Genomic DNA, 16862 nt, shown 5'->3' with positions numbered 1-16862 from the left:
TCAGAGAGATATAACCTGCTATTTATGCATATTCTAATTAGGTCCTAAACCTGGTCTAAACAAATATTAAGGTGAACTTCTGGGTAATTATGGACAAGGAACATAGCCTTTTAATGCCACTGAAATAGCAATGGTACAGATAAAAAGCCTGCTGGATTGGGCACTTCCTTGAAAGAAAAAGAAGTTGTACATACCAACTGCTCCAGAAGAATGTAAATGTGGCAAAAAAAATCCATGCAAGATACTGCTAAACCCCAGAAGACTTCCATGACCATCCAGTGAAGATGAGTTTCACTTGCTGTCATGTAGCCCAGTGCAGGGGCACCATCCAGCTGCTTCACTGTGACAATTCAAGGCCAACATTTTGTAGGATCAGTAATCCCTGACAGGAAAAAAGTCACTACACTTACAGAAATGAATTTGCCACAGTTTTTAGGGCACCTTTTCAGAAAGGTGCTAGAAAATTTCTATCTCTGCACTGTGATCTAAAGCAACTCTGTAAGAGAATGCAAGAATAAAGCATAATCCATCAAACCAGGACAAAAATCTAAGAAAGGACTTGATGGACTTCAGATATGAGTTCATGCCAGAAGCAGCCACGTGTCTGCATGTCACTCCATCAGCATCACAGCCCACTGAATCCTCCCCAGCCTGTCCTCCCCCACAGTTTAGTGAGTAGAGGTGTTACCAAGCAGAAATCACTCGTTTCCACCACGATCCCAGTGGGATACTTGTCCAAGCACATGGCTCGTTCCCTCACAGGCATTTATCTCGTTCTCACCGATAGCCAGGCGCCCAGGTAACGGCCTTCCCAATTCACTTACCCTCCTGATGGAAAACACACCGCTTATCACCTGGAACACCAACTGAAATCAAAGGTTTGGCAAGTGACTCATTTTTCAAGACACACCACAGACCTTTTGCCCTGATGTCTGACCTCAGCCTCCAGCGTTATCACGGGCAGTGTTTCCCACCCAGCACACCAGTGCCCTGTGCTGATCCCACAAAGGCAATGGCAGGTGAAGCTCCCTACTGTCAGAAACTTAAACACCAGCAGTGGCACTGGTGGTTACAGTCTGCATAAACCAGCTGCACAGCAAAAGGGAAGATCTAGAGCCTCTAAACACAAGCCATGCCAAAACCACATGAATTCACAGGGGTAACGTGAAACTGCAGCAGGTGTAGCACCCCACTCCAGGTTTAATTTTAAGTTCAGTCACACCTGAGGTACACCACACTTTAAAGCTGTACACAGCACACCTCCTCCACACATTTCCACCACCTTCTCTGAAACACCCCAGCAGGAGCAGGATAACATTTTAAACTTGTAACTTTGCAAGACCTGTTGCTTTCCAAGCGAGGCCAGACACAGACTCCCTGTGCCCCTGGAACAGTGACTTAACCCAGCCAATATTTTCAGTGTGTCATTGCAGAAAGCCCTTCTTTTGTCAAATAATCTTACCTTGCTCATCACATTTCTCTGGCCTCTTATTTCAAAAGCACAGGGTCAAACAGACAACAGCTTTAGAGCTTCAAATGGAAGCCCTGTCAGCATGATCTACTCCTGACATTCTCCAAAGCTCACCAAGTCATCTTAAACAATATATAAAATAAGGACTAGGTCAAACCTTCCCAATACTGGACTTATGAGGAAGCCTGCTCACGTCCTGATCCTACAGTGATGAGAGCTGGACTCAAATCAAATTCAAGACTATTTATTAGAGACCATTTTACGAAGCAGGGAGGGTGGAGAGAGTATTTTAACTGCAACCAGTCAGACGTTTCTCATTAAAATATTTCTTGGAGAAGTAAACGGGCCTGCAATTTTATTCAAACAGATGTAGGCTAAAAGCATATCATTAGTCTGACAATATAAAAGCACAAGCGACTGAAATTATTTTAATTTTGTCAGTGAAAAGGATAATGTATGCATATCTGGAGGGCACACCAATGGTAAAGATTACCCCTAGTTTCCATCTGAGCCGTCTAAAGGTATTTACTTGGGGTCTGTCTGTGTTGTGACAGTGTCCCAGACCGAAATGAATGCCTCCAACACTCCACATTTTTGAGCCATTCAGTCATGCATTTTTGTTATTGTTGAAAGTAGTGCGAAATTGCAGTGCATGAGCTGGAGTCCTTGGTGGTCTCCGAGGATTCCAGCTAAAAAGGCACTTCCTTTGTTCCGCGGAGAATGCGGTCCAGTAGGTCATTCAGAAGGGGAAATAAAAGCAGCGGCCCTGGGAGGGAGATGAAGGATGAAACAAAAAGAATAAAATGTTTTGGGTGTGAGCACATTAGCTACCATTTCCTACTGCTGCCGGCTGCGATCACTCCTGTCCCCGGGATGCGCGAGTACCTCGGGACGAAGGTGGAGGGAAGGAAGAAAGAAAGAAAAAGAAAGGAAGAAAAACAAACAAACAAACAAAAAAAAAGGGAGCCATGTCTCGGTCCCTCCGTCAGCAGCCGCCGGGCACCGGGGCGGGACGGGCCGGGGCGAACAGCGGCCCAAGGGCAGGAGCGCCCGCCCCGCCGCCGCCGAGCCGGGAGCGGGGCCGGCAACAGGCGCGGTCCCGCCGCGCTCCGGCCCGGCCCGGCCCGGGGGGCGCCGGGACCCACCGCGCGGGATGGGCGCCGAGCTCCGGGCAGCCGAGCCGAGCCGAGCGGGGCAGCGCGCCCCGAGCCGAGCTCCGGGCCCCGCGCTGGAGGGGGAATCGGGCCGGGGGGAGCCGCGCCGGGGGCTGCCCGGCGCTCACCCCGCGCTCCGCGGGGCCGGGCCGGGCGCGCACAAAGGCGGCAGCAACGATCGCGACTCACCGCTGATCTCGTGGCTGGGCGCCTCGCTCTGGCTGAAGCCCTTGGCGGCGTAGAGCCTCCGCACTTCGGAGCAACTTTTGGCGCGGGGCTCGGCGGCCAGCAGCAGCGGCAGGCTGAGGGCGGCCAGCGCGCACAGGACGGGCGGCAGGCAGCCGCGCCGCCGCGGCATCGTGCGGGCGGCAGGGGCCGCCGGGGCCGGGCGAGCGCGCCCCGAGGCTGCAGCCGGCGCTCCGCCGAGCCTGCCCCGCGCGCCGCGCAGCAGCCGCGCCCGCTGGCCCCGCGCCCCGCTCCGCTGCGGCTCCGCTCCGCTGGCCCGACGTGCGGCGGCGCTCCGCGAACTTGCCCGCAGGAAGCACACTGGGGTGGTGGTGGTGGAGGAGGTGGGGAGGAGGAGGGAGGAGGAGGAGGAGGAGGTGGAGGGAGGCGGGGAGGGCGGCAGCCAAGCAGGATCGCGCAGGGCCGGGACAAGCCTCTGCAGCCCCCGGGAAAATCAGGAGCTGGGATCCGCCCGCCCAGCGAGGCGGAGCGGAGCCCGGGGCTGCCCGCCCGCCCGGCCCCGCGCGGGCGCCCCCTCCCGCGGACAGCGCGGGCTGTGCCCGCAGCCCCGGACGGGGGACTCCGAGCACCCCCATCCCGGCCGCCTCCCGGAGCCGGGGCTGAGCATAGCTCGGCCTCGGGAGTTTCCACCTGGCACCCACGCTCCCACCCACCCCAGCTCCGAAGTGCCCCGCCACGGGAAAGAAAGATTTCCCGGAGGGGCTGGAAGGGCTGGCTTGGCTGTGCCTCCTGGACTGGAGCTGTAGATGGTTCAGCTCTGCCCCAGGTTTAATAGGTTCACTAAGCTGATGAATTTTGACATCGTTGTGACAGGTTTGAACTATGTGCGCAAAAGACTTGTCAAAACCAACTTTTTTTTTCACCAATCTTCTGTTTCCAAGACTTTAGCAGGACAGAGGCCTCACAAGCACATACACCAAGGTCCTCCAGTCACTCTGCTTTGTACCCCAGGCCCTGTACACAGACATGTGCATAGATGTAAACAAGCCCTGCTGAACCCTTGAACCCTTGGACCAGAGTCCAACAATTGCTCCTTGCTTCTGTTTACTGAAAATCACAGAAATCGTACTGCAAGAATGACAGGCACCATCATAATTTCAGGGACTGCAATGTCACTTAGTGGGGCTTTCTCCTTGTCTGGCATGGTCAGGTCTCGGTGTCCTTGTCCCCTGGGTGCGGGTGGTGTGCAGGGAGCTCTGCCCTGCTGCAGCATCCATGTCTGTGCCCAGTGCTGTGTCTCAACCCAGAGACATTTGCCCCAGGACAATGTAGTGGCCTGATGATAGCATCATTTAAGAAACAGAAATGTGCAGTGGTTTACGATACAATATGCTCCTTTGTTGTCCTCATTTCTCTCATTGCTGCACTGGGGAAGGACAGGCTGAAACAAGAGCAAAGGAAGTTGCCAGCTTCATCCCCTTGCTCCCAGGCTTTTGCCACCGAAACTCCAGGTGGGTTGAGAGGAAAAGCCCCTTTGTTCAATTCCCCAGTGAGAGCAAAGCTCAGCCATGCTGTCCTGCCAAGCACTTCTCCTGGGAACAAGATGCTCATCCAGTTCTGAGCTTTCCAGAGGTGACGCTGGCAGCTCACCACAGCCCTGGGGCAGCACAGGCTGCTGCAGTTGAGGAATCACACCAAAAGCAGGGGAAAACCACATTACCACAGCCTGGCCTGCACCAGCCACGATGGAAAGGCTGCTGCTGTGGCAGGACTTCCCTCTGCAGGGAGCATCCCCTGACTGCACAGCAAATGGGCCACACCATCCCCATGGCAAAAAAATTGAGTTTGCCTTATCATGGTTTAAAATGTCTCCAAAGACAAATCCAGCCATCCCAGTGGAAAGGGGTGTGGGGACCTCAGTCACCTTACCATCCGCTGGGGCCACTCACACTAAGCTGGTGAGACAAGCCAGGCCAGAAGTTCTCATGAAGTTATAAAGTGTCCTGAGAGAGAATAATCCTCTAGGATCTGGCCCTGCAATGTATGACTGAGTTCTGGTTTTCAAAGCACTACCTCACCCTCCCAGCCTTTATTTGAAGAGACAATGTGAATTTTAAAGAGAACTCAGCAGGGAGCACTGCATTTTTTATTCCAAAGTGAGAGAGAAAACGAGAGTGAGAATGTCTGTGGGGTTAGAGACAGCTTGCCATTTGTTGTTTCTCATAATCCCATACCTCGGCGGGATTTAAGAAACCTCCTGAAAAACACGAAGGGTTTTGTCAAATACTTGCTCAAGTAGTTAAATCAAAGGCTGCAGCAAAACAATGGAACTGCCTGAAATTTTTCATGAAAAACTTTTTCTTTTTTCTTTTTTTTTTTTAAGGAACAGAAAAGTAGCCTCTCTCAAAAGAGAAATTTTTCTCTGAGTTTTTTGCTTTCTCCAGCATTTTCACACATCTGGCAGACCCTCCCCAGCCCCCTCATCCCAAACCGCTCAAGCGATTTCCCTTCTCCACTTCTCTCCATTTCCCAGGAGAGAAAGACAGAGAAAAGCAAAGGGAAAAACTTGTCATTTAGTTTTAAAAAGACTGAAAACTTCTGACTTCCCACGACCCCCAAAACCCTCTTTTCTCTCCATTAGTTTCTGCCCCCAGACTGTTTCTTTTCCAGCCCTAGAAGATATTTCAAGGCCTGCTGTGGTGACGCAGGATGCTCCTCGATCCTAAGGATCACGTCCCCATTCCTACCTGGCAGAGGGCCCTTCTCATTCTGCCTGCAAGGCTCTCAGAGCCATTTTGGGTGTGCCCACTCACAATCAGCTGTGAGTCTCCTCTGTTGTTTGGGGGATCCCAATGTGTCACTAAGAGCAGTGTGGGCACCCCTGGCTGGGCAGAGCAGCAGCAGCGAGGACCTGCTGGCACAGCCATCACTGGCCCTGGTGCAGGAGACAGAGACAAGGTGACATCACCTGCATTGCATCTGCCCAGAGCCTCTTCCAGCGTATGCCACGGGCCTTGCACAACTTGGCATTTCAAATTTCTGTCATCTCATCCAGTGGAAAAGTTGCAGTGCTGCCAGCTTTTTGGAGAGAAGGAAGGGCAGAGAAGGAGAAGCCAGAGGAGACACATTTCTCCACAGTTGCTCTTCACCTTCCTCCAATGTGCCGCCTCTCCTCTCCAGCTCAGACCTCCAGTTGTACTGCTGCTGCCTGAGCCTTCATCCACACAGCAAAGACTACTTTGAATGTGCTCTAGAGGGATCAGCACAAACCCTTCCTGGGGGTGTGGTTAAAATACTACAAATCTAATTGGTATCAACTGAGTCCACATCAGTGATATACCAGCTTGCATTAAAAACTAATACAAATAATTGCCATCTGCACAGGATTCCCTGGATCAATTGTAACTTAAAGTTGGTGGGAATGGGGCAGTCCTCTAGCACTGGCAAATCTTGGCAGCAGAAAGGAATCCCAAGCCCAGCCACAGCACCAATTACATTCAAAAATCCCTCTGAGGTCCTATGAGTGCTTAAACTTTTGGTTTGATTTAATTCTGGTCCTGGCCAGAGGCCTGCCACAGCCCTGCAATGTTTCCAGTTGTCTGTCAGGGAGTTTACTAGGGGGCTGTACTTGGATAAAGATTTCAGATGTAGCCCTTTAGGAAAACCTGGCTGAATGCTATCCGTGGCCTGGCTATCATTAAGGATGATTAAGTCCTACTCTCTGGTAGGAAAGTCTGAGCCACAGGAAGGTTAGAAAGTGTTGAAAGGGAACTGGACAGGCACGTCTTCCCAGCTCAATCTCATCAGCAGGAGATGGCTTGTTGTAAACCTGAACCAGGCGTGTTTCTGCAGTGGAGCAGCCGGGCTGGAACGAGGGACGCTCGAGTGGAAACAGTCTCCTTTGATAAAACCCCAGATACCACAAATTTGGGGGTGTTTAATCCAGGGCATCTGTCACGAGGATGGGGGATTCCACTAGTTGCAAACTGAATCTGATTTTTGAATGTCAACAGCCAGATATTTTAGGGTGAGCGGATCCAGTGTTTCAGCATGGGCTGATGTCTCCATTTATTTTTATCACTTATTTTTATCCAAGGGCTCCTTGACCCCATCCAGTGAACAGAAAACTCCCACAGTAACTGCTTGGCTCTGGGGTAAGGGGTGGGTTAGCTCCTTATTGCCTTCTGCAGGTGGGCCGATGCCAGCAGAGTTCGAGGTGCCGTGCACACTGAGGTGAGATGGAAAAGTGCTAAACGGACATGGAGGATCAGGCCAGGAATGCAGTGAGGCTACTGCCAGGGTGTCACTCACCTTCCCGTGTCCAAACCAGCATGCAGTGCACTGGGCTTGCTGTGCAGAGTTCAACACCACCTCCATTTTACGGAACGCAAGAGTTTGTCTTTCCCCCAGCAGGACAAGAAGTCATCCCAGCTCTGTCCCCAGGTACCACAGGAGGAGACCTGGGGACGTACAGCTTTGAAGGGCACAGGAATGCACACACTTTCACAGATTTTCATGCCTGCACTTCCTAGCTCTCCCAAAAATGAATGTGTGGCAGATGGCTCTGACGTGTAGCACACTCACACCCAGCAGATAAAAATATTCCCCAACAGATTCCTGGTAAATGAATGTCAGTCACCATTGCTCCAGAGCTGGCCATGGCTTTCTCTCCTCCCCATTCTCCTATTTGGGGGTGCAGAGAGGGTCCCCAGGCCACTGTCTCCCCAGTGGCCACTACATGGCTCACTAGACTGATGCTGACAGCTGGGCTGGCATCCTGGATCCACACTGACTCACCTGCACCCCTTCCACAGTCCAGCATTCCTGGGGACACATCCTCATCCTACCTGACCCTGGTGGCCTTATGTCTGGCTGCCACCAAGGAGTATGGGAGGTGAGAGGGCAGGGGCAAGGGTGGAGGGGAAGCAGTGGTTCAGGGCAGGGGAGAAGATGAATAGCACAATTCAAGGATGACAGAGGAAAAAAGCCCACAGCTCATTCTTGCATTTCCATCCAGTCCAAACAGCATCCCATCCCTGCTCAGCCCTCCCTTGGACACTTTGGCTGTATTTACAGCAGGTATCACTGCCTGGGCTGATTTTTTTTGCTTTTATTCCCCTTTTAAGAGTTGGTTCAATGCCAGTGTAATCCTGGGACAGGGTGGGTGCTGGCAGAGCAGGGGCAGAGCAAGGTTTGTGGGTGCTGTGAGCAGTGGCCAGCCCACATGCTCCAGAATGTGCAGCCTCCTGGTCCACAGATAAGCTTGTCACCCACCTGCGGGGGGGTCACAAAACCCCAGAGCTGCAGAGATTAGAACTGGAAAAAGCTTCATACAACTGATGCCTCTCTCCTTGGCCCAGCAGGACCGACCTCAAGCTGTCCTCTCCCTGTCTGTTCTAAAAATCCCTCCTCAATCAAGCCTGCACAGTCTGTCCTAGCTACCAACACAGGATCTTATTGCACAAAAGCATTTCTTAATGGCTAACCTGAACCTCCCTGGCCACAATTCAAGCCAGCTATCTTTTCCTCCTATCTCCTGTACTGGAGAAACATACCCTCCTCTCATCAGAGCCCAGAGCTCTTGGCACGTGCAGCTGGCACAGCATGGCATGGCTGGAGATGGCCCCCTGTTGCTGTTGTTGGCCCTGCCGGCTGTGTGGCCTCAGTCCCTGCAGACCTGGGACAGAGGAAACAACCCCAAGCACTGTTTGGACCAGGAGGAAGTACTCTCCACCATGGAAAGGAGAGAGAGGGAGAGAGGCATGTTCAGAGCAGCAGATAACCCAGCCAGTTGGCACCACTTAGAAATGAGTAATAGTTGTGTATCACCTGAGCTCCTTTGTGCCAGCTAAAACACCATGGAGCCAAGCCAGGAGGAGAGGGAGCCGGTTGCTCCACAGTTGTCAGCAAGACTGTCCTGGTCCCCTCTGACACCAGGCATCACCAGTCATGGCAGCTGCTACCTCTGGGCAGGAGGCTGGTTTCCACCAGCAGTGCTGGTTTCCGTGATGCTCCAGGTCAAGCTGTGCTTGTCCAGGGATGGAGCTGCACCACGATGGTCAGCAGGGAGGTCAGAGTTTGTGTCTGAGAACTTGAAAAATCAGTGTGAGCTTGCCAGGGGGAGCTCCAGAGATCCTAATTACTGCAGCCAGCACTTCATCTGGGGCCTTTCATTCTCCTCAAAGCGCTTCCACCTGGGCACTGGTCCAGCAAGCGCTTCGTTTGTAGACATCTGCTTGTTCCAGCAGGGATGCACGTCACTGGCTTTGAGGTTTTTGTTAGTGGAGGGGAACAGAAGTGGCCAACCCCTTTAATATCACCTGGGACATGGGAGGCAAAACAGGTCAAAAGAGAGCAAGGGGAGCACCAGCTCTGAGCAGGACACATCCCATTCAGTACCGGGCTTCAGTATCAATAAAATAATTATATATAAAAATAAATAATGATTAAACAAATATTTTTTTTACCCTCAGGCACTCTTAATTCTGTTTAAAGGCTATTTCAAAAGAATTTGTAAACACAGAGTGGAAAATGGATATGTTTACAAAGGTGAAAGGAAACAAAACCTCCTTAAAATGCAGAAGGTACTGGCGGCACACAGCCTGCTTGCCCTCCAGAGCACCAGGCTGGCTGTCCAGTGTGAAGTGGCTTCTCTCCCAACAATGCCATGCTGAAGCAAAACCCGTGAAGGAGTAGCCCTGGGGGACAGGATGCAGGGTGAGTGTCAGCTGAAGTCCATTGCTTGAGGAGGATGACCAGAGTTTGCCTTGGACCAAAGTGGTCACAGCTTGTGTCCCCATTCCAGGTTTGATGCCAGGGTGCAATGTGGTTTCTAGAGGGTGCAACCTTCCCCACCATCCCACCCTAAAATGGATCAAGTACCATCCATACCACAGCAGGAATGTGCATCCCTTGCCCGTGTCCCCCCTAAATGGCAAATGCTTTGCCTTTGGCTCCATCCTCCTTGTCCAGCAGGGCTGGGGCAGCACATGGGCTGACAGACATTCATGGTTGTACCACTGCTCCTTGAGATCCTTCTTTTTTAATCTTTTTTCATTCCCCTCCACTCTTGCCTCTCACCCCCCATGGTTTAAAGTTTTCAAATGAAAATATGCGAGTTGTGACTTGCGGGTAGTAAGTTGGGGCTTGCAAAGAAAGCAGGAGGGAGGAGGGAGGAAAAGAAAGAGTGATCTGCTCAGAGTGCCAGCAATTGTTTTTATCCTTTCCAGATGAAGGAAAAAGATCATGTTATTTGTTCGGCATAAAGTTCCAGATTTTCAGGAATGAAATCTGAGAGCAACATGTCAACAGTCTGTCTTGAGAGCTGGGGTGGATGGCGGCCTTTGTGCTCCCAAACACCAGCCGGGCCAGTACGCTCTGCTGCGGAAAAAAAAGGCTCCATTCTCACACTCTGAAGTGGTGGCATTAGATATCAGCAAGATAATGGGCCCAGGGCCTGGCCCTATTTCTTCTCCCAACCCAACGGCCCCAGGCTGCTGGCTTTGATGTGCTCATTTATTTGCCTTTTCCTCTCACACATGATATTTTTAACCGATATTGTGGTTTGGGCACAGACTGTGCAGAAAAAAGGGGGAAAAAATGAAAGTAATTTTATTGCACTAGCTGATCAGGAGGGAAGAAAGAAAAGAAAAAAAAAATATCAGCCCGCAGGTCGATGTTTCCTGCTGTAAATCAGCCAGGACATGTGGTCTCGCAGCTGGAGGAGATCCCACATCAGCCCGGGCAGACCTTGAGGGCCGAGGCCAGTGGTAGGGGCTGTACAGCCCACGGCCTGAGGCATTTGCACTTGAATCCCAGGGGAAAAGGAGGGAGATAGTGGGGTCAGGGAGGTGGCCAGTGGCAGGATTCAGCCGGGGCTGATTGATGTGCAGGCGGTGTGGGTGGTCCCGCGCCACGGGGCCAGGAGCGTGTGCCCCACACGGGATGGGGATGGCGGGAGCACCACTGTCCCTTTGATGTGCTGCCCTGGCCGTCCTGCCATGGAGGTGTGGAGGGCTGTCTGGCAAGACTGCCCGTCCTGTGCCCTCCCATTCCCTGGAAATCCGGCAGGTGGGTTGGGAAAGCCCTTGGCCTCCAGACAAATCCAGGGCAGGATGGGGGAAGAAAAAAGAGAGGGAGAGAGAAAAAAAAAATAAAGGAGAAGAAGAAAGGATTTTCCTTGCTACCTTTTCCCTTCCCAGAGCCCATATGGAAGCAGTGCACAATACCCCCAGGTGTGGAAGAACCTCCCAGGATGACCAGTGCAAGGCTGTGTATCAGGGAAGGGTGACTTAAAGGAGGTGATGGGTCTGCAAAACACCAACTTCACTGGGGGACCTGGTGTCCTGCTGGCTGTTACGTCCACAGTTTGTACCCTGTTGGCTCCACCTTGGTCTGAAACAGCAGCTCCAGGGATGTCCCCTCTGTGCCATACTCATGTCTCGCTTCCAAAACTGCCTGTGTACAAAATTGCCATCTCTCCTCTTTGTAGCACTCTCACCACCCTGTCCCACCCAAAACAACCCTCAAAACAACCATTCCCCGTGGAGCCCGTGGTGCAGATTCTCACCACAGAATCATGGACATGGGGGGAAAAAAGCCAGTCAGCAGTTTTTTGTAATAACAGACAAAAAAATGTTCCTTGTGGAAAATTTCATTGTGACTCACATCTTTGTTTCGGTCGAGAAAGCAAACCATCAGGTAGCTGTGTGCCTGCTCCTCTTCTGCGACACGGGTCTGAAAGTAACCGTAAGCAATGCTGAGCTCCTGCAATTTAAGTTTCACAATACTCGGTGTAAGTGCCCGGCACTTGAAAGTGTTGTCTCAGCTCTTTAAAGAGATCGCTTTTTTTTTCCCAAGTCCCATGGCTGCAATGGGAAAACTGAAAACTCACACCCAAATCATGCAAAACCAGATGGCAGGAATGGAAATCCAAATTAATTATTTCTTAATTTAAAAATTCCTTTAAATTTAATTCGGTTTCTAAGGCAGGCCTGGCTCGTTCACCAGCTTGAACACTGCTGGGATGACATTTACGATGACACCAGCTCCTATGCGTGGTTTTTTCCAGAGCCCATAAGCTGGCACACATGTCCCAGAGGCACAGACATGCTCCCAAGTCACTTAAGCCACATCTCAACTGCAGGACTAGCACAGGATGGGCTCCTCCATTGCTGGGACGTGGTGCAGCTGCTGTCTGTGTCTTGCCAGAGGTGGGTTGTACAGACAAGAGGCTTGGCTTGGACCTTATGGGCAAGTTGCCAGCCCCCACTGTGTCCACCTCTCCCTCTGGTTGTGTTCCTTCATCTCCATCCCTGGCCCCACAAGCTGTCCCTCCTCTCCAGAGCATGTCCACCTTGCAGCTGGATGAGCAGAGGGTGTGGGAAGCCAGCCTTGTCCCAAAATAGGCTCACCGAAGGTGCACGAGCTGCAGCCCACATGAGCCCCTGTCACCAAAGGGCCAGGGAGCTCTGGCAGAGCCTTCACTGGCCACCCCTCACAGAGGGCAGCTTCACCAGCCTCCCCTCCTGCCTCCACACCCTCCTGTTGTTTGGAGCAATGACCCATTTACCCAGGTAAGGTGCCCTCCTGCGATAGCAACGCTGGGGCTGGGGATGTTCTCAGCCCCCAAGAGAAGTGTGCTTCTAAAGCAAGAGCATCTGGCCTCTCTCAGAGGGACACTTTCAAGTAGAAAAAATACAAAACAAAGGGCTTAATTAGCCTGGACATAAACGTTGGTGTGTACCTGCCCAGGACCCCATGGAAGGGAGGAGGCTGACAGGAAAAAGAGCATGGGAACATGATGGAAGTTGAAGCATCAGCACCTTTCCACACTGCGAACACCTCAGGGCTCATCACACAGTAACATCGAGCAAATTATTTTTTACTTAACACTTTGTCTAACTGTGACTCCTTTGGGATGGAGCACCACAAACTGCTCAAATCCCTTGGCCAAACATTACCTAGGGAGAAGCAGCTTTGGTGGACACCCCTTGAAAGAGGTAGAGCAAGTTTGGCCAGACTGACATGCACAGCATCCCCTTATCCCTCCTGCGTGTTCCAGACACCCTCTGAAAAACATGCTGGCCGTGCCTTGCTCTGACCTTCCTTTGCACCTCCGGCAGCAGTGATTTTATTGCCTGAGCCGCGGCTGCCCCTGCTCACGCAGCAAGCTCTTCCCTTGGGTTTCACAGCAGTAACGGGAACAAGCCAGGGGGGGCTCAGGATCCCAGAGCCTATCCAGGCACTCCCAGCAGCCCTGCAAACCATCCCCACGCCCATCCACACTGTCAGGAACAAGATCAAGAACCAAAATACCATGTGAGGCTGTGTAAAAGAGGTGGTAAAAGCCCTCTAAACAGCGGTCAGGGAATCCACTTATCCCACTGTCAGCAGACAGGAACATCAGGACCTTGAGTTACTACTTTAGGAATTGGATTAGCAGGTCAAGACCACAATGACCAGGAGCTTCTGCCAGACAGTCGCCAGAGCTGGAGTCTGGCAGCCCATCAGGCAGTGGGATCAATCAGTCTCCTTAAAAATAATTAAATGATCTGTCTATATCTTGCTTAAAATGATCATTCTTCAAAGGCTGTAAAAAAAGTTTCAGGCAAGAAGCACAGAAACCAGACAGAGGTTTGAGTAAGCATGCAGGATGAGCTAAAGAGCACCGCTTGTTGTTATTATTATTACCATTGTTATTATTATGGTTATTATTCCTGTTATGGTTATTATTATCATGCCCTCACATACAAGGGGTCTCTCCAAGGGTGAGTGACTGTTTTGGAGGTCTCTGCAGAGGGATGTGACACTAAGACAGTCCAACAGCCACATACAGAGCAGTTCGGGGTCCCCTCCTTCCCTCAGTGCTCACAGCCTATCTGCACCCAGTTCTGAGACCTCCCAGTGCTCCTGCCTCTCCTTCACCCCTTGCTTGGCCCTCCAAAACTGAGGACATTGGCTCATACCACCTTTGGCAGCTGCTGCCATCTCCCCCTGTGCCTGTCACCTGCACCCCACTAAGCAGAGGGACGACTTAGTCCCCAACTTCAGTAGGTTTGTTTGTCTGTCCTGAGAAAAGACATAAATTAACAGTAGTGAAATCCTTCAACCTCGTCACGCAGCAACAGCATGAGGGGAAGCAATAGGTTCACCTCGAGCAATGCCCCAGAGCAGGATGGGGCACTGGTGATGAGAGTTTTTTCTCCACTTCTCTGCTTTTTTTTTTTAAACTTTTTTTTTTTTTGTGGTCACACATTTGGTGTTTGCAGGGTGGTTTCCATAAGCACGGCACAGCTTTTACAATACCAAATAAAGCAGCATGCAAATCCCATCTCCGCTTTTGCAGTCCGCAGACTTGGAGTGTTTAAAAGGTGCAAGACCCACGTCTCTAGTTATTCTTTCACCAGCAAATATGCTGCTGCTAAACATTTGCCTCCAAGCTGTGGGATGCAGCCACCCTGTGCAGCCCAGCTCATTTCCCTGTCCGACCTTTCTGCTGGATCACCCCTAGTTTGAAGGCAATCCCTGTTCTGCTGATGGAATTTCTCCCTCCCAGAGCAGCCTTGCATTAGGGACCCCTGGACTTGCCCAGGCCCCAGCAGCATTGCTACTGGCCAGAGCACAGCCTGGAGCCATGGCTTTCCTTTCTGTTGTGCCTCTCAGAAAGGTGCTATCTCTGCCATGCTTGAAAAGGGGGTCACCATTTCCTAGCCCAGGCCTCGGTCTCCCTCGCTCTCTGCAGGAGCATCCTAAGGTAGTGAGAGGACAAAAACCTGAGTCCACGCAGCAGCTGTTGCCCCTCACCCCAGTGCCATGTGGAAACAAGACAGGGCTGCCCTGTACCCCAGCCTTGGGCACTGAAATGCATCTAGCTCAGAGCAAAGCACCCACTGGCTCCCCAAAAGCAGGCAGGCTGGCTGGTGGGAGCTCAGGGCAGCACCACCCCAAATCCTTTCAGAGCTGTGCCTTGTTAAGAGGCAGCAATTAAGGAAAGAGCTGCTGGTTACAGGAACAGAGCAGCCCCCTTGCTGCCATCGGTCCTTCATTAACAAACCAGTGTCCACCTGCAGACCTGATCTGACCCTCTCTGCAATCACCCAGGCCAATTAGCACCTCTGCTCCTCCATGAGACAGCAACTCCCAGCTCTGTGGTGCCCAGTCTGGCCCTCCTAGCCACCAGCATTTGCTGGAAGCACTGACAAAGGCAACAGTATCCCTCTCCTCTGATATGGTCACAGGAAGCCAAGCACAGCAAAGCCATCCCCGATGCCTGTGTGGCACCAGCACGGCAAAGTGTCTGTGCTGACTACCACACCCAGGACGTGTTTATCCCACACACACTGACAGGCAATAGCAGTAACTTATGCCACGGGTCTGGCACCTTGGGCCAAATCCTGGATCATTCCACAAGTTTCAGCTCAACATCATGAGTCACTAATGCCACCATCCTCCCTTTACTTGTTTTTTTTCCATAAAACTTTGTTTTTCCATCAAATGGGAACAAATACACCCAATACCAGGAATTTTGCTAGATAGAGTCCAGATGACAAGTTCTCAGAAAATGCTGTCAGCTGCTGAGATTCAGATTCAAGAGACATCATCCAACATTAACCATAAACAACAGGGGCAACAAAATGTCTGGCAGATCTTGAACTGACATGAGATGCCTGTGCTCCACAACAAACCCGTTTCACACCACGGGAAAGGTCACCACTTTAATCCACTTCTGGATGGAATGTACACAAACGTCATTCTTCTTCACATCTGTAATTAAACAGCCTCTTGCTTTGCTATCCAGCCCATGTTTATTTTCCCATTTGCTAACATGGTGGATGGTAATATAATATGACACTGAAGGGATACAGGCTGCTACAGGCAGGCTTTTCGACTTCTTTATGGTGATTTCCCTGCAGAGAGCTGGGTGCGAAGGGTGGTTGTGCTGCTTGGATCCAGCAGTGATTTCCTTTCTGGATGTGCAGCATCTTTGCATGCTGAAATAATAACAGCAAAGAAGACATGAAAGCAAACAAAAACCACTGGCAGAGATCCCCAAATGTGTTGACTCGTTGCAAGAAGTTGTTGAGGTCTCTGCTGGGCTCCTACAAGGGAGGAGACAGCCACTAAACTGGGAGGTTGAGGCTAAATCCGTACTTCTGCTATGAAAAATCTGGTTTTCAACACTGGTAATGTCCTGGATCATTTGGGAGAAGTCTTCTGTGTCCCTGTGGCCTCCAAGGAACATCTGAAATAACCCTGAATAGTCCCTAACGGGGCCCTTCCTTCCCCACAAAGTGCTCCTGGGTACTAGCGCCAGCTCCCACCACACCACACGGCGCCCAGCAGGAAAAACCCCACAGCAACAAGCATGTTTTCTCCTTTCCAAACCTTTTGGGCTGGAGGGCTGGCACATGCTCCATTGGGAGCCTCTCCAGGAGCCGGACACAGCAGCTTTCAAGGGAATGGCATTAGCCATTGGGAAGGACTGTGGGACACTTAGCTTTGCAAGCCCCAAGGCATGGATGTGTACTTCAGATCCTAGCATGCTCTCAGCAAAACAACACCAAGATGTTTATTTTCAAAAGGATGCAGTGTTTGACAAAATAAACTATATTTGATTAATACCGACTGCTTTTCTGTTTGGTTTTTTTGGGTTTTTTTTTTTTTTTTGACAGCAGTAAATTTGCTGACTCTATAAACAGCCCATGGCTGCTTCATCTGCCTATACCAAAATTTTAGTTACCTCATTTCCAGGGAATGTCCTTAGTAACATTTTGACAAGCTTATTTAGGGGGTTGTTTGTGGGTTTAGGTTGTTTTTTTCTTCTACTTCTTAGGGAGGTCTCCCATGAGCAAGCCACAGAATGGAGCTGAACAAAACCCACTGCTTCTCTTCATATGAAGAGTTTCACCACATCTCACACCATAACAGAAAAACCAAATTCCCATGCTGAAGACCAGCGAGCATCCTCCAGCAAGATGATTTCACTTCATTCTCCTCCAGCTGCAGATTCCATCCTCCTGATACCTCCATACCTAGCTCCTCGCTAAGGG

General features: G+C 51.2%; 1 protein-coding gene across 1 annotated transcript in view; it reads right to left on the bottom strand.

Annotated features, from left to right (window-relative positions):
• The window catches only part of GPC4 (glypican 4), a 68386-nt gene extending 65388 nt beyond the window's left edge, over positions 1-2998 (bottom strand). Inside the window, exon 1 of the mRNA XM_032701925.1 lies at positions 2815-2998. Coding sequence (XP_032557816.1) covers positions 2815-2983 — 169 coding nt within the window. The 5' untranslated portion in view covers positions 2984-2998. The remainder of the gene's footprint in view (positions 1-2814) is intronic.
• Positions 2999-16862: the final 13864 nt, after the last annotated feature.

The sequence above is a fragment of the Chiroxiphia lanceolata genome, chromosome 14 (genome assembly GCF_009829145.1).
Source record: "Chiroxiphia lanceolata isolate bChiLan1 chromosome 14, bChiLan1.pri, whole genome shotgun sequence".
Taxonomy (NCBI): domain Eukaryota; kingdom Metazoa; phylum Chordata; class Aves; order Passeriformes; family Pipridae; genus Chiroxiphia; species Chiroxiphia lanceolata.
The sequence above is the reverse complement of the archived record's forward strand: the minus strand, read 5'-3'. Positions and strand labels throughout refer to the sequence as shown.